General features: G+C 36.5%; 1 protein-coding gene across 1 annotated transcript; it reads left to right on the forward strand.

Moving 5' to 3' along the window:
- The first annotated feature begins 1,079 nt into the window (after positions 1-1,079).
- Positions 1,080-19,358, forward strand: LOC131051336 (cytochrome P450 CYP82D47-like). Its single transcript, XM_059214362.1, has 5 exons — positions 1,080-1,222; positions 1,330-1,504; positions 1,610-2,005; positions 3,531-4,021; positions 19,109-19,358. Exons 1-5 carry the CDS (start codon positions 1,080-1,082, stop codon positions 19,356-19,358), a joined length of 1,455 nt encoding a protein of 484 aa, XP_059070345.1.
- The last annotated feature ends 8,526 nt before the right edge of the window (positions 19,359-27,884 follow it).

The raw sequence follows: 27,884 nt of genomic DNA on the forward strand, positions 1-27,884 counted from the left end.
TTTAAGCTCTTGATAGACAGTTGAACACTTAAAATATCAATGATTGTTGATGCTTCTTTTCTAAATCAATACAAGAAAATTTATGGATCGCATAGTCAATAAGTTGTGTCTTCGAAATTGGTATTCTTTTGTAGTTTGATATCTTCTTTCATTCCATAAAGCATTTGATTGCTCCAAGCTTTATTAATCTATGAATCATATTGTGCATGTAAATGGTAAGATTGAATGGTATTGTGAAAAGTTTGTTCTTAAGAATCTTGTTCCGTTTGCATGTAAATCAATGATCTTGCATGTTGATAGGAAATAGTTCTCAATGTTGCTCTAGATGTTATTGATAATATCATGTTGCATAGTCGACTTTATTTACTTAATATAGATTCTATTTGTATCCTCCGCTCGCAACCAACAGACCCCTTGATTGAAACAGACCACGTGAACACTGGGTTACTCTTGCACCGTTGTGACCCAACAAAAGAGACCTTGGAAGGTTGGGAATCCCTACATCCTTACCTTTTTCGAGAGAAGCTTAGTTTTCACAAAGCTTGTGTTAGGTGTGTCAAAAGGCCCATCAACACACCCACTTCAAAATATTTATAACTGAACTGCACTTACAATTGAACTATATTTCCAATATTTAAAAAATCTTAATAAATCTTTATAAAAATTATCTTAATCTCAAAAAAAATATTTTCTTGATAATGGACCCTAGAAGAGGACCATCCAAAAAAGTTTACCCTATCTTGAACATATACTTAACCATTTTAAACTTCCAAGAATTTATAGCTGAACCACATTCCCAGTATTTAAAAAGTCTAGATAAATCTATTATAAAAACAATTCATGCAGTTAATTGTCTCAACTTACATACAACAAAAACCACAAAGTAAGACAATATATTCTATTCACTATTATATGAATTACAAATCAATATCCAACATATATACATTTTTTTACTGAGTCCAAAAGAACTGAGAGTAATAATCTAGAGACTGTTAGACTTCACATACTCAACAAACTTATCTATCTCATGTCTTTGACTCTGTTCATACTTTTTCTCAGAAAAGAAAGATCTTTACGCAATGGATGTATTCACGAACATAACATTTTCGACTATGTCTGTTATTGTAGTAGGAGCAGCCACACTTTTCCTTCTGGCAACAATTCTACTAAAACAACATAGATATTACAGGAGCCATCTCCCTCCAGGCCCAGAGCTATTCCTGTAATTGGCCACCTTCATCTTTTCAGAGATAAAACAAAGCCAATTCATCAGATCATAAATTCACTCTCACCAGTCTATGGACCTATTATGCATCTAAAATTTGGTAGCTGCCCCGTTTTAGTGATCAGTTCTTCTGAGTTAGCCAAAGAATGTTTTACAGTAAATGATAGGTCTTTTGCTTCTCGCCCTCAGCTTGCACAAGCCCAGCTCTTGGGTTACAATTATTCTATGCTGGGTTGGGCTCCTTATGGCCCCTACTGGCGAAATGCTAGAAACATTTATGTACTTGAGCTTCTTTCTTCCAAGAGAATCCAATCATTCGAACCTTAGAGAATGCAAGAGATTTGTAAAACAGTAAATTCTCTCTTTCAGCTGGCACATTTGCAGAGTATTGTTAAGATGAGAAATGTTTTGTCCAACTTGAGTTTTAAAATTCCGGTAACTATGATCATAAATGAAAGGTATTTTGGAGAGGAATTGGGGATTTCGGGAGATTTAGTGACCCGTTTGATTAAAGAGTCCTTCGTGCTTCAAGGAGTAGTTAATATTGGGGATTATATTCCCTGGTTGAAGTGGCTTGATTTGCAGGGTTATGAGAAGGCTATGAAGAAGGTACATTCAAAATTAGACTTGTATATGCAGAAAATTGTGGTGAAGCACAGGGAGAAAGGATCAAAAGATGGTGGAGAGATGGACGATTTTATTGATGTGATGATCTCACAGGCAGAGGAGAATGGTGAAGCAATACCTGATAAAGATGTATTTATTAAGGCAATTGCTATTGTAAGTTGTTTTGAGTTTGCTAGTTTTGGTATTTTTGTTTATAAATTCTGATTTATATTAGGACTCTCAGAATTAGAATATACCCCTGGTAACACCTGATAAGTTAGTATTGAACAACCAGCTAATGCACTAGACAGGCTAATTCCAAGAAATGCAACATGAGTCATATGTTTCATACTTTTGTGTTGAAATATGAATGGGTTATTTCTAAATGCAAGTGAAATTTTGAATGCCTAATTTGTTTTTCTGTCTGCCAAGGTTTTCAGTGTATATACTAGTTGCAGGTTTACCAGTCCTTTGGGTTGCACAGATATTGCCAAGTATGGTGTTTGAACCAGTAGCAATGTGCATGATTGAGGATTTCCTGAAAAGAGTTCAATTCTTACCCTGTTTCACATACAAATTCGACTAAACCCTCATTCAGCCACCATTTACACATTCAACCAACAGCCCTTCAGCTAATCATCCTTATATAGATGTAAGTAGCTACACAAACATTAGATCCATATCCTCACCATTAGTTGCACCAGTGGCTCTACAAATTTGGTTGGTAGGTGTCCAAGAAAGAGTGGTTTACTTAGATCCTTTCAATTTCCAAGCCAAACAAGTGAATTATGTTAAGGATGTACAGCCTGAGTTGATCTAGTAGTGGAGAATTTGTGTTCTTGAAAGAGAGGTCACAAGTTCAAATTCTAAGGGAGTAAGATATGTATGCCTCATTGGTAGCATATTTAGGTGCCTCCCATAAGAAATCCGGAGTAGTCCCATATTAGTATAAATCATATGTAAACCCATATACAGATCGTTTGGTATTGGTGATTACAAAGATCTTTCCCTTTCTTGTGTGCATGAGCAAATAGGAGGTCAGCAAAGCGTAACTAGGGTGCATCAATGAAGGATATGAGAAAGAAGAGTGCAGGTAAATACAATGGGGAAATGAGAGCAATAGTCAAGAGATGAAAGGAGGTAAGGGGGGTCCAACAGTACTTCCCATATTCAGGGGAGGTGCACATCTTAATCGGATTCTGTCCCAAAAGCTAAGTTACCAACTTAGTTGTGAGGTTTGCAACTTAGCTATGACAAATACTTGATTCATGCCATTAAATAGACCTGTTGATTTGGAAAAGGGATGAAGGGATGGTTTAGCATCAGTCTTGCACAGGCCGTCCCTTAGACAAATGGTATAAATGCCCTCACCCAACTCAAATCTAACCCTTGAAGGCCCTTCTTTCTATCAAGACATCAATGTCCTAAGGACCCTTGAATTCCTGATCTATCAATCTACTGCTCAAAAGTGAGTATATATGAGAACCTCTTGATACTAGCTTAGGATAGCAAAACTTTAGTAATTGTTAATTAACACATGGTTTTCTATGACATCTCTGCTCAAGAAACATTTGCGTTGTCAATAGATTAGAAGATTTTATTTTTTTCCTTTGAATCCTTGCATCAGTTTCTATTAATTTACTTCTTTAAGTTTTGATTTTATCTCTGTTTTCTTTCTATTGATATTGAATCCTTGTAGGAAATGGTAAGTTCAGGGACTGATTCAGTCTCAATTTCCCTGGAGTGGGCATTGTCATTGCTATTGCAACATCCCCGTGTAATGAAGAAGGCACAAGAGGAACTTGATTCTAAAGTTGGACGGATGAGACTGGTGGAGAACTCAGATATACCCCAATTAACATACCTGCAAGCAAATCTGAAAGAGACTATGCGTCTTTACCCACCAGGGCCTATACTGGGGCCACACAAATCTATTGAGGCTTGCATGGTTGGAGGCTATCATATTCCTGCAAGAACAATTCTGATGGTAAATGCATGGGCAATTCATAGGTACCCAAAACTGTGGAACAAGCCATTGGAATTTATACCAGAGCGCTTTATAGAGAAGGAAGTAGAGTTAGACATGTATATGAGAGGGAATGACTTTGAGATGGCTCCATTTGGGGCAGGAAGAAGAGGATGTCCTGGTGCTTCTTTGGCAATTTGTATGGTGCAAACAACTCTTGCAAGGTTGTTGCAAAGCTTTGATTGGTTTCTTCCAGATGGAAGAACCATTGACATTACTAAAAGTTTGTTTTGTATTTCTTTTGTATTAAATAAATACATGGAAAGTGAATAAATCAATTTTTTTTTCGAAATAATTGATTTGTATTATTTGTATTTAGTCTTTATGGTGTGTAGTTTAAAGGGGGTTTTATGAAATTGACTTCTTAATATTTATTGTCTAAATGATTTAATAGTTATCAATTGTTATTTATTGATATTATTTTGTGTTTGACAATTGGATTGTAGTGGTGTTATATCTTGTTTGTCAGTTTGATTAGAGTTGTATTATTTATCTGTCATCTAGGAACTTGTTGTGTAAGCTTTGAGTTATTCTATCTAATGCATACTGTTTATAGTCCTTTCAAAACTAATTTATCTTAATCAAAACTATTATTTATTGAATTAATTTTTTTATTTACTCATTTCATGAAAAATAACTAGATTATATAGATATTGACATATTTGTCTTTTGAACAATTGAATTATAATCTAATGAATTGAAGTTATCTAGCAGTTCGACCTAGCCTAATAACCCTCCTAGAGTTTGAACCTTGGTGAGTGGCATAATAAAGAAGCATACCTTTCATCACCAATTATAATCAGCCAAGCCTAGAACATATTCATCCCTACCTTGTTGGCATTTTTGATGATTATGTTGTGATTGTCATTGATGGACACACACTTGCTATGAGATCACTTTTTGAATGTATGAATTATGCTCAACCGGTATTTGTTCCAAACCGGTACTATGTTGTAGTCTTTAGACTATCGATGCTAAGCAGAAAGTGTTTACTGATCTCAAGCGGTATGAAGACCCAAGCAGCATGAAGAGCTCAAGCGGTTTGAGAATCTCAAGCGGAGCGAAGCAAAGGAGCTAGAAGCGGCAGTTACCATTTTCCCAGTCTTCATTTTTGTCAACCGGTAAAATTGTATAAACCGGTAATACTCTATGATGAGATACCAACCGGTATATTTTTGTGACGAGTTACCATCCACCGACACTTTGACGGTGATTTTGTGTCGTGTTACCAAATGTGTCTAGATACAATGAACCTAGGAACTTGCAATGTAATCCTATTGGACCGACATGAAATCAGATTCCTTTTAAGGACATCATGTCTAGGGTTTTGTATGTATGTGTGTAGCTATGAGGTTCTTTGGTGGTTGATGAAGTTCTTGTATGTACAATCTTAACTAAGAAGATCAAGTCTGTGTGCTGTAACAGAGTGTGGATTTACTGAAGACTAAAGTAATGTTGAAATGCATTAGCAATGAGCTACCATGGATCTAATCAAGCAGACTGTGCCATTTTGTTGATTACTCACATCTTTGACAAGTCAGAAACCCTTAATCGGGTAGGCCCAGAAAAGCCTTTGTAAATCCTCTAACAAAGTGATTCACATCTGTGGATCTGAAATCCTCTCACAAGGTAGTCTTTAATCTGACTTATCTTCTAACAGAGATTGAGATTCCTAACAGGATCTGTTCTGGTAAAGAACATTGTATGACCTGAACCGGTTTGGTTACTATTCTGCAGATAGTTACTTGTGAGTTTCATCTCACCGTGGTTTTTCACATTTGGGTTTCCACATCAAAATCTCGTGTTATGGTGATTGTGCTTCTATGGGTGAATGCCTTATTTGCTATTTGGTTTGCATGTGTGTTAACCGGTTTGTTTGTGAAACTGTTTTACCGGTTTACTGCTAGACTGTTTAAGTGTTTAAGTACAGTATTTTTTGGAATACTAATTCATCCCCCCGCCCCCTCTTAGTATTCATCAATTGGTATCAGAGCCAACCTTTCTATAAGTTTAACCACTTGGAAAGAGATATGGGGGAATATACTGTGAGGGAACTTACTCGTCGACTCACTCAGACTGAGCAAGCCTATGATGAACTTAAAGTCAAATATAAGGCCTCTCAGGCAAAAAGAAGAGAGCATGCTGAAAAATTGATGGAGCTAACTGAAAACAGTTCTTCTAATGAAGCGGACATGGAAGCCCTAGTTCAAGAAGTGGAAAAACTAAATGAATCCAATACCAACCTGAGAAAGGAGTTGGAAGGATTGACTATCCGAATGTATCAAGAGCTTGAGAACCGGAGGAAAACTGAAGATCTAGTAAAAGACAAAGATCATGAGATCTCCAAGCTGAAGCAAGAAATCAATGATCTCACCGCTCATCTCCAAGAGAGTAAAGTGGAAAAAGAAGAAGTGCAAGGTGAACTAAACATGGTTATTTTTGAGAATGCAACCTTGAAGGAATCCAATGCTGCTATTTCCAAAGAACTCACTGAGTCAAAGGAAATACTTGCCAAATTCAATAAGAGCACTGTCAAGCTAGAGCAGAAGCTTGAATCAGCTAAATCGGTAAAGAATACCAATGGACTTGGTTTCTTTGATTATGAGGAAGGAGAGACCTCTGGAACAAAAGATGGAGCATCAAATAAACAAGCAGCACCAAAAGATAAAGGTAAGCAGAAGTTCAAACCTGTTTGCTTTAATTGTCTCAAGGAAGGACACACTGTCAATGTCTGTAGAAGTAAGGCTTACAATAATTTTCCATATTTTCTAAACAATAAGCCTAAACCCAATAGATTCAATGGTAATTGTTATGCATGCAACAAGTTTGGGCATAGAGCATTTGAATGCAGGTCTGTTATGCACAATACCGAAAGGTATCCTCAAAGGAGTCAAGGAGTTTTTCCTGAACCCTCTGGGAACCGGAATCCAAACCAGTTTAATACCTATAATCATCAATCAGGTAGCGGTGGCTATCAAGCGGCAACCGGATGGAGAGCAAACTGTTTGATTTGTCATGGTCATGGTCACACTGCTGCAACATGCAGAAGGAAGAATGGAAACATGAGTAGTGGACCTTGGAGATCACCTGGAATGATTTGCTATCATTGCAACAAACCGGGTCATACAACAAGATTCTACAGAACTAGAAAGAATATATCGAATGATATACCGGTCACTCCAGAAGGAAAGATTGATGTTGAAACTGTTCAAGCGGATATGAAGAAAACCTGGAAGAAGAAGCCAGAAGAAGTGATTCAAGAAGAACCGATTGCTACACCTAGTGTGGAAGTCGCTGAACCAGCAAACTAAGCATCAGAAAAGCTTAGGGGGAGCAAACGGTGAAATGTTTCGAACCCCCGGTTTACACCGGTAAAAGACCTTAACCGGTATGTGATACCTGTCAGTTGGCAGAAGACCAGAAACGGTAAAAGGCAAATTAGGGTTTACACCCTAATAGTGGAGCATTTATTATGGTAGGTGAAGAACTTGTTTAAAAGAATTTTTCAAGTCATTTTTCACTTATCAATTCTCGAGCGAAGAATTTTTTAAACACTGAGCAAAGAAAAGCGATTTGGATTGCGATTCGAAAAAAATTTCAAAATCTTGAAGAAGAATCAGAAGCTAACATCTGTTGGTAAAGTGTAGAACACAAAGCAGTATTTCAGCAACCGAAGGAGTGTGTAGCGAAGTATAATTTGCAAGCCCTAAATTTCGATTTACGAAGGTACTTTTCAAACTTCTCTATTTATTATGGCTTCTGCATCACACCCTAGCTCTAGTGCACCCGTTGATTCTATAGACTTCATTCAACGGAAGGCAAAATATAATGCCCTATCTCAAATACCTGTTGGTGTCATAGTCGAGGAAGACATTTCCAATTACATTGACTATAAGATTGAAGATCTAGGATCTCTGGTGATTCATTCTCAGTTGAGTTTGTTCTGCAGGAAGGACAAGAAGATTAAATCGGAATTTAGCATCTTAGAAAACAAGAAGCTTCACAATGCAATCTATTTCCTTGAAGAGTTTTCAGATGATCACATCCGCATCATTCTGAGCAGAGTGCACAATGATAAAATGTACTTAGAGAAGACGCATGACATCACACCGGAAGCAATTCATGCCGTCACTAGTTCCTATAACGTCGGTGAAGTGCCAGCCCTAAGGAAGATCAGCAAGACAGAAATGACCAAGCTCACTGGTTCAGTGAGTGACTCACGGGGAATGACTGTCAATTCCATCAAGGACGATCTGGTCAAATATGCGTGTATGGTGATAGGATACCGGACGTTCCATGCCAACAGAATCAACTGTCTTTGTTGCAGCGGTAAATGTTGCCTACAGGATGATCATGGAAGATGTATCATTTGACTTATGCACCTGTATACAAAGGCAACTTTTGGTGAACCTAAAGTCGATTAAACAGTACAATGCCTTGAGATTCAAGTTTGGACAACTATTGGTTGGTTTGTTCTTCTACTTCCAAGGTTACTTCCCAAGAGTCGGAGATATTCAGTGGTCTACCGACCAACCGGTTACAAAGCAAATCAAGGAAAGCCTACAAGCGGTTGGAACCGGTTATCTGGAAGTTCTGAACAAATACTTTGATGAGTTCAGACGCAAGATGAGCCAAAGAGTGAGAATATCAGGCGATATTGTCAAGAAATATGAAGATGACATCTGCTTCACCATCAAAGTTGATGAGTGCATAATGGAGGCGATTGAGCCGAGACAGGAAGAAGTGGAACCCATGGGATATGAGGTAATGTATGACATGCTAGATGGGTATGCCTCTACCCTACTCGCCTCGCCCCTTGATCCAAAGGCAAAGAGAACCGGCACCTATTTGGAAAGAGTAACACCGGTTGAAGAACCTTCAGTAAAGAAAGGAAAAGAGCCTCAAGTAAAGAACGGAAAGGAAGTGCCATTTGCATCAGCACCAGTTACTGCAGCCAGTCCCAAAGTGACCAAGCGGTCACCAGTAAAGAAGAAACCGAAAGCTACACCCGCCAAAGTCTTTGAGAGGAAGCGGAAGACAAAAAGCAACACACCAGACTCAAAGGACACTGTGTCTGAAGAACAGCCTAAGAAGACTAGGCAAACGAGGAAAAAGACAAAGAATGAACCGGCAACATCTGCATCGGTAAATATTGATATTTCCTTTTACAAACCTTTGACACATTGTCAAAAAACTATTAAGAATATTAGAAGAAAAGTACTTGGTGATTTGAAAGAGTGCTTTGATGATTTTAATGATGATGAAAAGGAAGAAGTTGAATAGGAAGTGATTAATTATTTATGTATTAATGACCAGTGGCCTTCAAAAATTAAATCTGAGACACCTGATTCTTTATATAACTCCTTAGATAACAAATGGCGCATTGCCATAGAGAAGGAACAGGAAATAAGAGAGGAAGTATTTGCACAATAATTTCCTGATGTGCCCAAATCAGAACTTTATGAAGTGGTGGAGAGATATAATGGCCTCTTCTTCATGAGAAGAAGGAGACTCCTGTTGCTAGAAGGAAAAGTCCCGGAAGTGGTAAAAGATACCCACTCCCTTGCTCAACCCACTTTAAGGTTGCATCAAGTGACTGAAGCCAATGAAAAGGCTGAGCAAGAACCAATCACTACTCAATTGGACCCTATTGATGTTGATGCCTTGAATGATGAAGATGTTACTCCGGGTACATCAATAGAAGTGGCAGGACAAGAAAAATAGGCAGAGGGAGAAAAGAGCAAAGAAGAAGAAAAGAGGAAACAGAAAGAGGACAAGAGAAAAGAAGAAGAAAATAAGAAACAAGAGAAGGAAGCGGAAAAGAAATGAAAGGAAGAAGAAAAGAGACAAGAGGAAGAGAAGAAGAAGAAGGAAGCGGAGAAGGAAGAGGAGAAAAAGAAACAGAAGAGGAGAAGAGAAAGGAAGAAGAGAGAAAGAAATAGGAAAAGGAGAAGAAAAAGGAAGAGGAGAAGAGAAAGGAAGAGGAGAAGAAGAAGGATGAAGACGAAGAGAAGCGGAAAGAAGAGGAGAAGCAGAAAGAAGAGAAAAGAAAGACAGAGGAAGAGGAGAAAAAGAAGGTGGAAGAGGACAAGAAAAGAGCTAAAGAGAAAGAGGAAGCGACACAGAGCACTCAGGTGGAGACCCCAAAGGCAACCGGTAGTCAAGCCAAACCGACTGACATCACTAGTTCGATTGACCTCCAGTCTACAAATGAAATGGAGCTACTGCAAAGCATTAAGCTTGCTCAAGAGCGATTGGATTCTCTAAGGAGGAAAAAGGAGGAAGAGGTGATTCAAACTGCGGTGGAAACCCTCACCAATTTGCTACCCGGTACCAACCTCCTTGGTACCGATTCCTCTCTTACCCAATTGAAGCTCCTATGCATAGTTGTAGAAGACCAGGTGCAAAGCCTGGAAGAAGTTGCTGAAGCCAGTGCCCAAAAAACACATCAAAAGACTCTGGACATTGCCTTGGTGAAAAAGTTAACTGAGCTCCGATCCGATCTACAGAAGGCACAGAAGGACATCAGAGATGTAATGGATGAGGGAAAATTACTGCTCAGTAAGATATGTCAACCCCATCTATTTTGTGATGATGTACTTGCTCAGAAAGACAAACTACAATCTGATATGCAGTCATTCATAAGAACCTTCAAGACGCCATACGATTCCTTCACCACATATGGGCAAACCGTTCACATGTTTCAACTCCAGTCTGCAAGAATAGAGGCAGAGATAAGCAACTGGACACAAAATTTGCAGGAACTTCAACTAGTCCTACTACCAAGACTGCAAATTCTCTAGAAATGCTATCTCAATCTGGATGCACTAACGGTCACTCAAGAGATGAGTACCTTGGATGCCATGGAAGAACAGGTCTATCAGATGCAAACAGAGAATGAGGTTGCTACCTCATTGCTTGAGTCATGGTCCTTATCCATGAAGCAATTTATGCAGGACTTTAAATCAGTTTTTGACAAATTTCACTCTTTATTGTCATAAACATTTATTTAGCTAATAGAAACAAGGGAATATTCAATTGTATGTTGTCATTGTTGGCAAAGGGGGAGTAGTGTTCTGTATTTAAAATTTTGATGCATGCTATGTATACTTTCATGTTTATCTCTGTAAGGAGTAGTATACATTGTATTTTCTACAAAGGGATAATGTTTATGCTTAGGGGGAGTATTTTTTATTATGGCATAATTTTGTTGTAAAACACTTAGATGTCAAAAATTTTGCTAAGTGTTGCCATCAATGCCAAAGGGGTAGATTGTTGGCATTTTTTATGATTATGCTGTGATTGTCATTGATGGACACACACTTTCTATGAGATCACTTTTTGAATGTATGAATTATGCTCAACCGATATTTGTTCCAAACCGGTATTATGTTGTAGTCTTTAGACTATTGATGCTAAACAAAAAGTGTTTACCGATCCCAAGCGGCATGAAGACCCAAGCGGCATGAAGAGCTCAAGCGGTTTGAGAATCTCAAGCGAAGCGAAGCAAAGGAGCTAGAAGCGGCAGTTACCATTTTCCCAGTCTTCATTTTTGTCAACTGGTAAAGTTGTATAAACCGGTAATACTCTGTGATGAGTTACCAACCGATATATTTTTGTGATGAGTTACCATCCACCGACACTTTAACAGTGATTTTGTGTCGTGTTACCAAATGTGTCTAGATACAATGAACCTAGGAACTTGCAATGTAATTCTATTGGACCGACATGAAATCAGATTCCTTTTAAGGACATCATGTCTAGGGTTTTGTATGTATGTGTGTAGCTATGAGGTTCTTTGGTGGTTGACGAAGTTCTTGTATGTGTGATCTTAACTAAGAAGATCAAGTCTGTGTGCTGTAACAGAGTGTGGATTTACTGAAGATTGAAGTAATGCTGAAATGCATTAGCAATGAGCTACCATGGATCTAATCAAGCAGACTGTGCCATTTGCTAGATCATTCACTTGTTGATTACTCACATCTTTGACAAGTCAGAAACCCTTAATCGGGTAGGCCCAAAAAATCCTTTGTAAATCCTCTAACAAGGCGATTCACATCTGTGGATTTGAAATCCTCTCACAAGGTAGTCTTTAATCTAACTTATCTCCTAACAAAGATTGAGATTCCTAACAGGATTTGTTCTGGTAAAGAACATTGTATGACCTGAACCGGTTTGGTTACTGTTCTGCAGATAGTTACTTGTGAGTTTCATCTCATCGTGGTTTTTCTCATTTGGGTTTCCACATCAAAATCTCTTGTGTTATGGTGATTGTGCTTCTATGGGTGAATGCCTTATTTGCTATTTGGTTTGCATGTGTGTTAACCGGTTTGTTTGTGAAACTGTTTTACCGGTTTACTGCTAGACTATTTAAGTGTTTAAGTACAGTATTTTTTGGAATACTAATTCACCCCCCCTCTTAGTATTCAGCATACCTCTCACATGAAAATTTCATGATGATTTGGTCATTTAATTGTCTTTCAGTTGACATTTTAAAATATATATTTAAAAAATCAAAAAGAAAAAAATTATGGACTTCGTATCCTTGTTGGGCTCTAGTGCTCGTAGGTCTAGACCTCCATCAATATATATAGATATATATCAAAAAAAAATTCAATTTATCTAAATTGATATAAATGCTTCATAATCTAACTAACCCTAATTATTTCTCACAAGTTGACTTCTACTTTCAATAGTCATGTGTAGTTGTAACATACCTCTTTTATCACCTTCTATTTTTACACGTGGATATTTTTTTATGTTATCTCAAGCAGAAAAATTAAAATTAGACTTATTCCTACTAATTATCAATCCTCTATTATTTTTTTTGAGTTTTGTTGGTTTAAATTCTTTAGGAACCTTGCTAATAAACTCAACCAAACAAATGTATTAATCTATAGTCACATTTGAACTAGATGTTTGGTAAATGCAAAAGGATGGGGGGACACATTTGAACATAGCACAAGTGTGTTATAACATGGTTACATTGTGGGATAGTATTTTCATCATTGTTTGTCCATCAAATCATCGCCAAAATGTTACCAAAATGTCATTGAGTTTGAAGAGGTGAGTTTTTTTACATTTTTTAAAAAATAGATTTAATTTGTTTTCAAGTGGATTTTGTTTATTTTTTGGGAATTGATAATGCACCAACAATTGATCTAAACCCTCATTTACCTATTCATGAAAACCCTATTGAAGAACAACTGCAACAAACCCCTTTGATAGTGTCTTCACATCCTTACAAGATTCAAGAAAATATATTAGGGTAAACTGGAAATAACAAGAGAGAACTTTAGCAACATATGGAAGGTTGAGAGATTCATCAACAACAAACCCCTATAGGTCTACCCTCACCACTTTACTAGAGTCGATCGTCTCTCACATAGTATTCGTGGCTGGCCAAATTAAGATTCAGTCAAATAAGAGGGGAAAAAAGACAATTTTATATAGACAAATTATCTTATGACTAAACTAAAAAAAATTAAAAATTGGAATCTAAAATGTGTCCATTATTCACTTACCCACAAACTAATGCACCCATAATGACACATGTAGGTTGTATCCATTAGTGTCACCACCAAGGGATAAGGAATCACTTTTGGGATAGGTAGTCGATAATCCCACATTAATGGGTTACAAATTTGGGACATCCTAATTTTTGCCTAAAATCGCATATTTTTTAAAAACTATAACGATTTAAGCCTTGAGAGGTTTCATTGAAGGATTTTAATTATAGAGGGTTAGATCAAACCCTCTTTGATAGAACCCCTCTAGTATTAAATCAGACCTATAATGGAGCCTCCTCTACATCTATCAAAATGTTGACAAGAAACCACTTTTCCTTTACCTTTCACGAAGTCAAATGAATTCATTTAGAAGTTACGTTTCGTAACTATCTAGCTTGTATTATAAGCTTTTTAAAAAGTATAATTTTGAATATATTGAATTTCTTAAATATATTTATTTTTCACTTCTTGTGAATGTCGATTTTTCATCAAATATTAAGGTCTTGATTTCAAACATGTGGAAAAATAGAAAAATAGAAGAAAAAAATTAAAAATGTATTTTTTCTAGGTGCTGATATCCTCATTTCAATAAAAAAGGAGGAGTTAATTCATATGGGTACAAAAAATGGTATGCATGACCACATACACCTCTCTCTAAATTATAAATAGCACTTACACCAAACGAGGTGCAATGGTTACACTAATAGAAAAATGTACTTTAAATAATATATCAGAAGCTACAAATCTTAAAGAAAATGTTTATGTATTGAAATATTTGGAACTTAACATTCTTATAGGATGACTATATATGTTTATATATTTTGAACCAATTTCTATATAATTAAAACAAAATCAATGATACCATTAGTTGCTCGTAATAGAAGAAAATTATGAAAATTTATCAAAAGCAGATATTATATTATAATAGCATATGCTCGCCACCCATTATTTATACAGACGCGTCTATTCTGGCTCCAAAACGACAGTACGGATTGACTAACACGCATGTTAGTCGCGCATTTTACACCGTCGATTTTGCAATTAACGGTTGCCATTGACTATCATGTCGCTAACATGCTGTATGAAAAGTCTATTTTAGAACCAAAATAGACGCAGTCATTTTATACTATATAATTTTCAAAAAAAAAATCATTTAAAAGACCCCTTTTTACGACATTGACACACTTTAAAACACTAAGCAATTTTAGTACTAATTACTAATTTTGTCTCTAGAAAGATGGAAAAGAGCTTTACCTTTGGCCTATATTCCAAGCACCTTCCCCTTGTTTTCTCTTAATCGTTTAGGTGATATTATACAACTTATTTTGTTTGCTGGTTGAAGTGTTTGATTGGTCCAACTACAAATTTATTGATTCTGGGCTTTTTAGTTGAGAGATACTAACTTCAAAATATTGTAAGTCGTGGTAAGTCACGAAGCTTCTATAACCAAATCTTCATAGAGCAGAGTTTCATACAATCCGTTAAACATTTACAACTTTTTAATTTTTATCTTACATTGAACTACTCTTTAAATTTGGTTGTTATTGGCAAGATTGTGAGTTTATAGGCTTCAACTAATGATTTATTTTCCATTTTATTTTTCTATTGGAGATTACTCTTTAATATTGGTTGTTTAGAAATTACTAACATAGTAGTGCTTAATCTTTTTAAGTGTAAGATCGAGATTTGTTATTAATAATTTCAATAATTTGAATTAAATTCTGATTAAATATTTGATGTTTCATGATATTTTTATAAGATAATTTCATATAATATTTAATATAGTGATATGAAACGTTAATTTCATGTAGTAATCTATTTTTCATTTTATTTTTCTATTGGATATTATTCTTTAATATTAATTGTTCAAAGGAAGTATTAGTGGAAAAATAGGGAAAAGACACACTATATGTAAACGTTTGCATACCTTGACGAGTTTGCAGCTACTTCACTGGACACGTTTCAATCCTCCTCGGGGTAGATTAAATATTTTAAATATGTGATTCTTGTGTCCTGCCTTGTACTTTGCTTCTTGTGTTTTTTACCTATTTGGTAGTGAATTTTACAATTTAAGAGTTATTTTGTTGTTAATTGTATGAAGTGTGTGCGCGCAGGACGGTGGATAATTAACGAGGCTAGGGCAACCTTACTTTCATTATGCTTTGATGGATATTTGTACCCTATTCCAAAACCCCCAATTTGGCATAGACTGGAAGGATGCTGGCAAAGGTTGTGGAATTTGGTTGTACACCTTCCAATTGTATTTTTTTGAAAGTTTCTAAAGCCTTTTCAAAAAATCCATTTTGATCATATCTTATGATCAATGTCTCTTTGAGGCATTCTTTCAAATAGTTCACATGTCTTGTGCATGTTTCCACATTTTGTGTACATATCAATCAATGCATTTTCAACTATAAATATCAAAAGAAAACTCATTTTTTTCAATAATGCTTTGATGTATGGTTGTAACCAATTCCAAAGATCCCATTTGAGCAAGGGAGGGGATAATGCTAGCAAATGTTGTGGAATATGGTTGGCTTTACACTCGCCGGTTGTGTTTGCTTAAAAGTTTCTAAAACCTTCTCAAAACGCCCATTTTGAACATATCCAACACTCATCACATGCCATGAGCCTACATTTCTTTGAAGCATTTTGCCAAACAATGCACATGCCTTGTTTATGCTTCCACATTTTAGATACTACCAAGGTACTTGCAACTAAAATGTCTGACAAATATAGGCCATCCATTATGCTATCTTAATTTTATTGAAACGGAGTTTGCAAATGACCTCAAAGACAAAGTCAAAATTGCAAACATGCCACAAGACATCTTAGTAGGACATCGACAACTATGAACAAAGTATTTGTTGCAAATGGACGACATGTTTTTGCCGGCACCACGAGGAAAAGTCCGATGTGAGACATCACACAAGTCTGGTGGGGTTCCTCCACAATATAGCCTATCGGCTAATTAATCCGATTTCAAAAATTAACTGAAAAAATATCCATGCACAAGAAATTAGTGTGACAAATCTATATTTTAAAAATTATACTTTTACAATTTCTATAAAAATATTATGCATGAAGACATAAACGTCACTTCTAAAAAATATTGTTTACCATAAAAAATAAGTTATTAAAAGTTATGTAAAAAGATTCATAGTTTATTTCTTTTTTTTTAATATATATATTTAAAATCTACACAAAAAAAACTCACAAATCAATAGTTTGCTCCATCTTCAAATTCTTAATGGTTTAGCTATTATAAGTGTTAGCGAAGGTCTGATGCAAAGTGTTGATTTCACTATGCTAATTTGGCCAAAAAGTGGGAACCATTATTGTGGGTTGATGCTAGCAAATGGTTTTTGACAATCCTCCATGCAATAAAAATGAGGTCCTAAATACATTTTGAGGAAATTCTATTCCGATTTTGTCCTTACAGAGATCCCAAATTACTTCAACATGTGAAAGTTCCAAGGTAGAGGTGGAGGCTTACACAAGACAAAGTAGGGGCACTTAGTGCCCAAAACTAGGTACTAAGACCCCTAGCTAAACTATATTTTGATCATGTCACTATCTCATCCATTGTGAAGGACGATGTTGAGATCAAAACCCTAAAGTCTATTAGCTCACTCACTCAAACCCTTATATAGCACACAAGGCTTCTTGTATAGGGTGATGTGGGAGAGGCTTGTAGTCCTCGATGTTCACCTCACTTATGTCAAAATTGCATGTCTCTTTGTATCTATGGGTTTGAAGATGATGAGAATGCATGTAGCAAGTAGGAGGATGCATCTACATTGTATGGGATGGTCATCAGAGATGAGTTGTTGAATCAAACATATGGCATTGATAATCAAGTAAATTTTGAACAAGGTCAAATTCAATTTAATAGGCTTGATATTGATCTATCATTAATTTTTGTCCTACAGTCCCACCATCACACATAGAACATACACCTAATTGGGGGCAACTTTCCTTGACATTATGATGAGAGTGGATCCTCAACATCACTAGTTCACATAACTACTTTACTGTAAATCAACCAAAAATATTTGAAAAACATCATGAAATAATTCAAAAATATTTGAAAAATCTTCTAACATAAATCAAAGACATTGGGAAAACTGTACAAAACTAGAAAATCCAAAAACATGGCAAAAATAAATGGAAAACATTAATAAATTGGTTCTTGTTAACACAAATATTTGATCAAATGCAAAAACAAATCGAGCCTACAAATCAAATATCAAACAAGACAAACTATCAATTAGTTCATGAACCGTTAATTGCCTAGGCCAAACATCAAACAAACGTCTTAACAAGGATGCATCCTTACAACAAGACATGATGACACATCTTTTGGCAAGAAAATTCTTTGACTATTTGACCATTAATAGTACTTTTGTCTTTTACTGATTTATATCATGTTCCTATGCTACTCAAAGATATCTACAAGTGATTAAAGTGGCCAAGATGGTTCATGATATCTTTTATTTGTTTTTTGTCTATAGATTGTTCCAACGAAGTTCTAGGGCAAATACTAATGGTATCTACGTGGGAAGTTCATAAAGCTATGAGATCCTATGCAAAAATACAAAGTCATGGATCACTATGGCTTATTGACTACAATGTATACCTAGACCATCAGTATAAGCACTAGAATGGAAGGGAATATTCCTTGTCTATTATTTTTTTGTTTACCAGTGTAACGTTTAACCTTGGTTTTCAATACCTCATTCAAGATCGGTACCAAATAAGCCTAATGATGAAAGAAAGCACTATGAAGAGCTCAATATCCATCCATTTTATTTCATTTGGAAAATATCCTACCATTGCATTCTGTTGCATTTCATCCATCCATAAATTCGTATCACTGCATATCATTCATACATAGGCATGACGATTCGATCCTCTTCTATAGGAATGGGTACTAGGTCCTCCATACCTTCTATCTATCATGGACTCCCCTCCCCTCACCCTCCCTATCCAGGTCATCATCATTGCATACCCTACATCATGTCCCATAAAAACCTATCCCACCCAATACATTATCATCCATCTCTAAATGGATGATAATGTAAGCAAAGCAAGTTCATGTGTTTGCCTTTCACATAAAACTGTCAATTGTCCAATCAATCAAACACAATCCAAATAGACAATTACATCAATTGTCTAAGTCTCAATGAGTAATTTGACTCAAATACCTTGACTTCATCGGGAAATTCAATCAATTGTCTAAGTCTCAACAGGTTGATTTGCATCAATTACTCAAACGTTATCCTGTCCCAGAAAAACCTGACATCAATTGTCTCGCTTTGATTAAAACCGAGGCAATTCAACCGATCGCACCAGACTGTCCAAACAATGCACCACAATACTGCATTTGCATCATATCTCTCGCATGACCTAAGGGTACTTATTGGCTTCCCATTATTCTCTATTGCTTGCCATTCACCCTTATTCATTCCAAAATCCACCATTCTACCATGCCTAATTTTCACAAAATTTTCGAGAGATCGCTTGAATTTTTTAAATTTCATCCCATCTCTCAAGGGGGCATACCTAACCACTAGCCTAGTGCATGTTGGGACATGTACCTTGCTTACTTGTTTTTCTTTGAAATAGTGCCATAAACTACATCGTCTCAAAGAGTGGCAAATGTAGACACCCAAGTTTGTCCACTTAATTACATGAATACTTAATAGTTATTTGATTATTTAACCATTGATCAACAATTAGAGTTATCGTGCAAACTTTTGAAATGGAACTGGGAGGGAGTCTGTTGAGCGGGAAAGATGTTGGGGCTCGAACAGGAATCTCTGCGCACAGGCTGCATGCTTCAGACAAATCTGCGGGTGATATTGAGGATGGGGATTGCAACACGGACGGGGACCCTCATCCTGTGGACCCTCCTTTTGATCCTGGGGAAGGCCAGTTTTCACAGGTCCTTGGGTCTTGTGGAAAATGTTCTTCTTCAAGGGGAATCTGAGATGGAACAAAACATGGTTTTCCAAGGCCCCCTGAAATCTTGGGCTGGCTTATTCGGTACGAAACCTACAGGTAAGTCTGCCTTTCCTAAGGTGAAAGATATTTTAAATAAGATAGAGGGCAAATTTGCCATCTCTATTCTGGATGTTGTGATTGAGCATAATGTATCCTTAATGGCTTTCACTTTGGTGGGTAAATTCGTTGGTCCAAGGCCTAATATTGAGAATGTAAGGGTCTTTGCTAAAAAGAAATGGCATCTGAAAGGTCAAGTTGATATTTTAGCTTTGCCCAAAGGATTTTTTGCTTTTAACTTCTCCCGTTCAAAAGATTTAGAGGGGGTGCTTTGTGGAGGCCCATGGATGTTTGGTAAAACTTCCTTGACTTTAAGAAAATGGTCCCCAAAGCTGGAGCTAAAAGATTCATCCTTTTTTATTCAGCTCCGGTTTGGGTTAGATTGTCTGGTTTGCCTTTGGAGATTTTGGTTTGAAGATGTGTTCAAAGGGATAGCTAGTTCTTTTGGGGAACTTCTTGCTACGGACCCTATGACAGTTGTAAGGAAAAAATTAGTCTATGCTTTAATCTGTGTGAATGTATGCCATAACTCAAAACTCCCTTCATCCATTGATATACTCTCAAAACTCGGGAGATGGGAGTAGCCTATCGAATACAAATCTCTGCCTTTTGTGTGCTTTCATTGCAAAAAAGTTGGACATTGGGCTAGAGGATGTCCAAGCAATCTGAAGAACGCTTCTAAGAACATAGGGGCTTAGAAGCAAACCTGGAAAGAGAAACCAGGTAAAGATGACAGGTGGTCTAATGGTCCAAATCTGCAAGCTCTAGTGATCCTAGTTGTTGGGAATAAGGTAAATAAGGAAGGAGAAGCTAGTGAGAATGATCGGGTGGATCCTAATAATGTTGAGCTGCAACCTAGTGGTGATAGTCCGAGAATGCAGCTGGAAGAAGGAGAGATAGATGAACCGGTGGCAAATGGGGAGGAACCCTCAAAGGAAGACAAGGTGGACAATGAAAGTATTGATTACTCTAAGGTGCCTAAAATTGATCATGAAAAAGATGAGGAGCCTATTAGTCCCATGGGATTAAATTTGGATTCTCAAGAATTAGTTAGCCAGGGAGCTGTAAAGATTTTAAAAGATAATATAAGTACCCCGAATCACCAGCTGAAGAATCAAAATACGAAAGACTTCAAGGATGATGATGGGGATGGGGACTTCCTTACAGTGGGAAAAAAAGAAGAATAAGAAAACAGGTAATGTCATGGGTATCCAAACTAGGACAAGAGCTAAGGCTGATGTTGGCAATTCCAAATCTTCACCGGGCAGAAAATCGGCTAGGTGGCACAAAGAAAGTGAAAGTAAACAAAACATAGCTGATGAAAGTCAGCGAACCATCTTGGAGACCTGTTCTCCCTTGTCTAAATGAAGGTGATATCTTGGAACATAAGGGGTATAAATGGCCCCCATAAACAGGATATATTAAGGAATCTGGTTAGAGACCATAAACCGAATGTTGTTTTAATTCAAGAAACTAAGATGAGTAAAGAAAAAGTGGAAAAAATTAATGCTTTTGCTTTTGGAGGGGTTGTTGGTAGTAGCTCTGAAGGGGCTTCGGGAGGTTGCTATCTTCTGGAATAAGAAGGTTATGGAGGGTGAAGTGATCCAAGTTGAAGGTAACCTGATAAGCATTAGATTTAAGCATATTAGGGATGATTTTAATTGGGTCATTTCCAACATCTATGCTCCAAATTCTAAAGTTTGGAAAGTTGTGGAGGAGAATAGAAAAGGCTTCCAACATGATCATTAGCTGATAATGGATGACTTTAATACTCCCCTATATGATTATGAAAAGTATGGAGGATCTCAAATTCTTTTGGATAGAAAAACTGATCTTATGAATTTTATTACTAACATGGCTCTCACTGATGTGGAGATGAGTGAGGCGGCCTTCACTTGGTCAAATAGGCGGGATGGTGATGAGTTGATTTAGGTTAGACTGGATAGAGGGTTAATCTCCAATGATTGGCTCACTAAGTACAACAACACTTTATCTATCATCAATAGAATTGGACCAGACTGTTTCCCTATTTCTTTTGTGGTTGAACCTCTTGTTAAAAGACGTTGCTTCCGTTTCAGATTTGAGAAAATGTGGTTATCCCACCCAACCCTGGAAAAGAATATCAAACTATGGTGGAATATTCAGGTGGAAGGATCTACTATGTTTAGAGTTGTTAAGAAACTTAGGCATGTTAAGGACAAAGTTAGGGTCTGGAACAAGGAATTTTTTGGAGATATATTTGTTATGAAAAATGCTTTAAAAACAATGTTAAAATTAATCCAAGATACTCTCCAAAAAGATGGTTATAACTCTGTCTCAAGGGATAAAGAGAATGAGATCCTTGCTAAATACAATAAAATCATAGCCAATGAAGAAGACTCTCGAAGACAAAGATCAAGGGCTCTTTGGTTCTCGGTTGGAGATAAGAATACTAAATATTTCCATTTGTCCATTGTTAGACACAAAGCTGCCAACAAAATTTCCCAGCTAGTGGTGGACGGTAATATCGTTAAAGGAAATGATAATATTGCTAAGGAGGTTGCCCGTTTTTTTTCCGATCTCCTATCAACTAATTCTAACCTCTGTAGAGAAGATTAAGATTCCATACTGGGGAATATTTCGAAGGTTATTGGATTGGAGCAGAATAAGGTATTATGTGTTATTCCCTCTTATGATGAGATTAAAAAGGTTGTTTTTTCTTTCCAAGGAGATAAATCTCCTGGGCCTGATGGGTACCCCATGTTCTTTTTTCATCACTTCTGGCATATTGTTGGGAAGGACATTGTTCAAGTTGTGAAAGAATTTTTTGGAACTAAATTGTTTCTTAAGGAGGTGAATTCTACTTTTTTGGTTCTTATTCCTAAGCAACTTGGTGCGGACTCTATGGATAAGCTCAGACCTATAAGTCTCTGTAATTCTCTTTATAAAATTATCTCAAAGGTGGTGACCTCTAGATTGATCACTTTTCTCCCTTCGCTTATTTCATCGCATCAGAATGGATTTGTGTCAGGTAGGCAAATTTTGGATTCTATAATTCTGGTTCATGAGAACTTTCACTCTCTTATTGCTTCTTAAAAAGATGGTTTCCTTGTTAAGCTTGACCTTGCCAAGACTTATGATAGAGTGGATTGGTTCCTTTTGAAAAGAATTCTTCAGGTTTTCGGTTTTGATGGTAAATTTTCAAATATCATTTGGCAAGTTATCTCCACTCCTTCTATGTATGTTATTACTAATGGATCTCCCTCTTCTTTTTTCAAGTCGACTAGGGGTCTCAAGCAAGGGGATCCTATCTCTCCAATTTTGTTCACCATTTTGCCTGAAACCTTGAGTCGGTTATTGCAAAATCTCGTGATATCGAGAGATATTAAGGGTCTTAGGCCTTCATCCTCCAATATGGTTTGTTCCCATCAACAATTTGTGGATGATGCTATCCTCCTTGGTGCTGCCTCTATTCTTGAAGCTAGATCCTTTAAAAGTGCTCTTCAAACTTATTCTAGGGCCTCTGGCCAGCTGATCAATTGGAACAAGACTTCTATTTTTTTCATTAACACTCCCCTTTGCAAGCAGAGAAAGATTGCAGATATTATCAGATGCTCTATTGATTCCTTCCCCTCAATCTATTTGGGGCTACCTTTAAGGGTCTCTCCTCCTAATTCCTTTTGGAGTTCTATTGTAGACAGGTTTTTCAAGAAATTGGTTGGGTGGAAAGGGGCTTTACTGAGTCAAGTGGGGAAGTTGCAGCTTCTGAAGGCTCCTCTTCAAAATCTTCTTGTCTATGCTCTTAGTCTTTTTAAGATCCTCTCTAAGTTTGTTGATGCTATAGACAAAATTCAGAAAAGATTTTTATGGACTGGGGTAGAAGAGAAAAAAAGACTTCCCTTGGTTGCTTGGGAAAGGGTCTGTAGTCCTAAGTGTTATAGGGGCCTTGGCTTAAAGACCACAAAAGACACTAATAATTCTCTGTTAGCTAAACAAATTTGGAGATCTTTTGGTGACAGAAAGGACTGGAACTTGGTTTGGTTCAGTAAGTATCTTCAGGATGTTCCAAATATTGCTTCCTTCCTTCAATCCAACCACATCCCTAAGGGTTCGGCTATTTGGAATAGTATCCTCAAGGCCAAACAAGTTGTTGTTGTCGATGTTGGGTGGGTTCTTGGCAAAGGTAAAAGTACCAGGTTTTGGGAAGATGTTTGGATGTTTGATAGACCCCTATGTTGTGATGATAATTTGGTGCCTTTTATGGAGATTTGTAAAGAAAGAATTGGCTTTCTAGTTAGTCATTATTGGCAGCAATCTTCTTGGGTTAGGCTGGAAGATATTGATGTTGTGTTCTCTCCTCTCTAGCAAACTTTGTTGTCTTTTTATGTGGATCGGGATCATGATGATCTTTTCACCTGAAAGAAGACTTCAAATGGTTCTTTCTCAGTTGCCTCTGCCATCAAGGTTATGAGCCCTCCAATTCTTCATCCTCCCGTGTGGGCCAAAGCCTGGTCTAAGATTCTTATTCCAAAAATCAACATCTTTTTTTGGCTACTTCTTCAAAATAAAATCCTTACTCTTGATAACCTCATGAGGAGAGGTTTTGAACTTCCGAATAGGTGTTTTTTATGCCTTAATGCTAGTGAATCTGTTTCACATCTTTCTCTCCATTGTCCTTTCACCTCTGATATCTGGAGCATAATCCTTAATTTCTGGAGTATTGATTGGGTCTTTCCTGAGAAGGTGGGAGATTTTTTTACTCAATGGAAGTGCCCCTCTTCTAACCCCTTTTTGAAAAATCTTTGGTTTTTGTTATTGCCTTTTGTGTCTTGGCAAGTGTGGAAAGAAAGAAACAATCCTATATTCAGAAATGTGACTTGTTCTTTTGAGATTGTTTTTGAGAAAATTTGCAGAGCATCTAGAGAGAACTTGAACCTGTCTATTAGTGATGTTGGGTCTATTTCTTCATCCTATGTCAAGGAGGAGGATAAGATTGTTGCTAGGAAATGGGGTCTTCAAGTTGACATCAGTAACTACAAAGTTAAAAAGAGTAGGGCTGGTATTGTCTGGTACTACCCTTCAGAAGGATGGATGAAAATTAACTTTGATGGTGTTGCTAAGGGGAACCCTGGTAGGGCAGGATGTGGGGGTGTTATAAGAGATTCTAATGGGATTTGTGTGGCTGCTATCGCTTCTTCGTTGGGGATTCAGTCCAATCAGATAGCGGATGCCATGGGAGTTTTGGAAATCCTCAAAGTTGCTAGACAATTAAAAATTAATAAAGTTTGGATTGAAGGGGACTCATTAAATATTTTTAGATGTCTCAAAAGGCAGAACAAGCCCTCTTGGAATATTAAGAATATCATTCTTAATTCCCTCAAGATTATTGATGACTTTGAGGAATGTATTATAACTCATATTTTTAGAGAAGCCAATAGGTGTGCAGACTTCTTTGCTAACTTTGGAGTTATCTCTATTGCCTCTTTTTCGTGGCAAAATGAAGGATCGTTACCTTTTGAGGTGAAGGGGAACTTATTGTTTGATCGAGTTAATGGTATCAATTCTTCCTTATCTAATAATGAGTACACTTAATGAGAACAAGAATGAAAATTATTATTCTAATAGGGGGAAGCTTCTAGGCGGGGATTGTAATGTCCCCATTTAAGACTTACCATAATTTAATACTGAGACATCAATTTCAAATTAAAGTGAGAATGATAATATATTAATAAACATAAAATTATTAAAAAAAAACACATTTCATTAAAATATTGAATTTAAAAGAGTAGTACTTATCTTGGCACTCTCCGAAACAAAATTCTTCAGCATGTTGTTGACTCCTTTTAAACATTTGTTAACCCTTTGGCTCAAATCACAAACAAAAATTCCCAGATTCCTTGTAAAAGCTTAAGTGGTGTTGAAATTGAAAACACAAACAATACCTCCAAATATTACAAGTGGGCCCCATTCCCTATAGTGGAGCTGCTGCTAAAACACACAACAAAAGTTGTGAAATCTTCAACCTTTTCTACAAATACTATTGGAAGATTCTTTTATTATAATATTCTGAATAATTATTGGGTGGGCCCACAAAGCACTTGGGCAAGCTCCTTCTAATATTAATTAACTTAAATTTCTGTTGAAGTCTTTTTCCTTAAATTCTGATTTCTCTGTCAGATCGAAGACACCCCACGTGGAATTCCTTCCTTTATAATCTGCTTCCACATCACAAGATAATTATAAATGATGTTGAATTAATATATGTTTTCTGAGTGCATCTGATTATGTATTTGACATATATATCTGCTGTCTTTGAATAACTTTTCAATGAATATGAGATTGGAATATTTTATCTACTAGTCTGCAGAACTGATTGAACTCTATACTCCTCATTCCCCCTTCTACACCACACTCTCTTTTTCTTTATATGCCCCTCTTATGCCCGTTCGTAGAAGGCTGCATTTCTTAGCCAATGACTTTTCATTACTAACCAATTCATATAACTATCGGTTATGTTTAGTTAAGTAATATGCACGATTTACATTTGTTGGCCATTGGTCAATATAAATTGTAACTTTCCTTCCATTGTTTTTAATATTAACAAGTCGACAATAGGATTATCGACTCTTTCAAATTTATCGATTATACTAGGTAATGAATACAGCTTGGCTATAGTCAATTTTATGATTTATCTCATATATGATTAATCATCGAAACCTACTTCTTTGCATTGTCTCGAAGTGTTTTGACTTTCTACTGTATACGTTGTTGCTGATAATCTTCTACAGACTTTCCATGCTCAGAAAATATAATAGCTGAATATATAGAGCCTGATTAGATGCTCTGGTCAGCGATTCCATTTGCTTGATATAGAAACACGATTTGATCAAACTACATTAACTTGTGTTCACGATAAAATACGTTTTGTTTGAAATGTGCGTTGATATTTCTAAACATACTTGTGCTCCTCCATCTCTTGTCGTATTTAGGAAATCATTTGTGATTCACTGATGGGTTTGGAAAAGCTTCCTGAAGTTAGGCACCTATCATTGGTTAAGATGAACAATGGTCATGATTTCGTATGTGTGAGAGAGTTGTTTCACCATGAGAATTTGGATGCTTGCAAGTCTTTATGCGTCGGTGGATGGATTATATATCAATCTCTTACTTGTCTTAATCCATATGGGAATAAGATGATCTCCTCAATGTGTGCTATTTTACAAAAGACATACAACCTGTTTATTGTTTTCTAGTTCAAAGATGGGGACATGACATACTCTCATAAACAATCACCCCATCCTTCACCTCCTTCTTGCTGTCCTGCTTGTTCAATAGGTTGTGCGTATAAGAACTTAGACATTAGAAGCCTAGGAGTGTGTAATATATTCAATATATCTATTTTATGTTTTAATGGTAAAACTTCTTTAATAGTTAATATAATATTAATAATTGAAATATGAACGTTATATTAAAATAAAACAATAATAATAAATAATAATCATAACAAATAATAAATATTAATAATCATATATTAAAGGAAAATCGTGAAGTCTCATAAATGAGACGATTTTCTAATATTATTAAATGTTAATTAATAAATGTTTTAATTATCGTATTTATTTAATCCAATGTCCAAAGAGGGGTTATGACAGGGATGATCTGGCTCTTTTCGCATGCTTTCTGAGTTGTTTTATCCATTTAGTCTATTAACATTCATTTCCCCTGTTTTCACTATCAAGGTTTTCAGTTTGTGATTGTGATTCATATCTTTGGGGTGGTCATCACCATGGGAGGCAATATCAACACGATTGAACCCCCGAGCTGCTAGGCTTGGAGGAAGGAAAAGAAAATCTAGAGGAGGCTGCAAAAGGGAGGAGTGGCTAGTTTCATGGAGAAGCTACACGGTAATAAGGATCATGCCTCCAAAGCCTTTGTTAAGGGATGGTCTAAGAAGAAAGTCACCTTGTTCGGCCAAACTATCAAATTGGATGAGGGTTAATTGCGGAGGTGACGAGTATGTCCATGGAAGGCGTGAAGTTCTTTAGGGATCGGAAGTTGTCTGGCAGTGCCGTGAAAACGTTCCAAAAATCTGATGTGGAGAGGAATAATATGGCAATGTTAAACAAATCTTACTTTACCCCTCTTCAAATTAAACTTTTTGGAGGAAAATGCTTAAGGCAATTTGTTGGCAAATGCACACTCCAATGAGAAATTGTAGGTGATTGAAGGTTTTGTCATTGATGGCAACCTTGCAATCATATGATACCGGCAAGACAAATATACCGACACCGACAACGACAAACTCTACACCGGCACATAGAACACCGGCAGTGAAAGGATGGATATCGGCACTCTGGCCGACAAGAATTTTGTTGATAATATATTTTGTAATTAATTGTAAAATCATTGTAAGCCGACATGGCGAGTTGTAATATGACTCATATATGTATGAGATCATTGTAGAACATTTAATATG

This window comes from Cryptomeria japonica, chromosome 11 (genome assembly GCF_030272615.1).
Source record: "Cryptomeria japonica chromosome 11, Sugi_1.0, whole genome shotgun sequence".
NCBI classification, from domain to species: domain Eukaryota; kingdom Viridiplantae; phylum Streptophyta; class Pinopsida; order Cupressales; family Cupressaceae; genus Cryptomeria; species Cryptomeria japonica.

Coding starts and splice junctions, on each gene's coding strand:
- LOC131051336 (XM_059214362.1), top strand. CDS start 1,080: ATGGATGTATTCACGAACATAACATTTTCGACTATGTCTGTTATTGTA. Junction 1,223..1,329: donor CCAGGCCCAGAGCTATTCCT/GTAATTGGCCAC, acceptor AAAATTTGGTAG/CTGCCCCGTTTTAGTGATCA. Junction 4,022..19,108: donor GTGCAAACAACTCTTGCAAG/GTTGTTGCAAAG, acceptor ATCAACAATTAG/AGTTATCGTGCAAACTTTTG.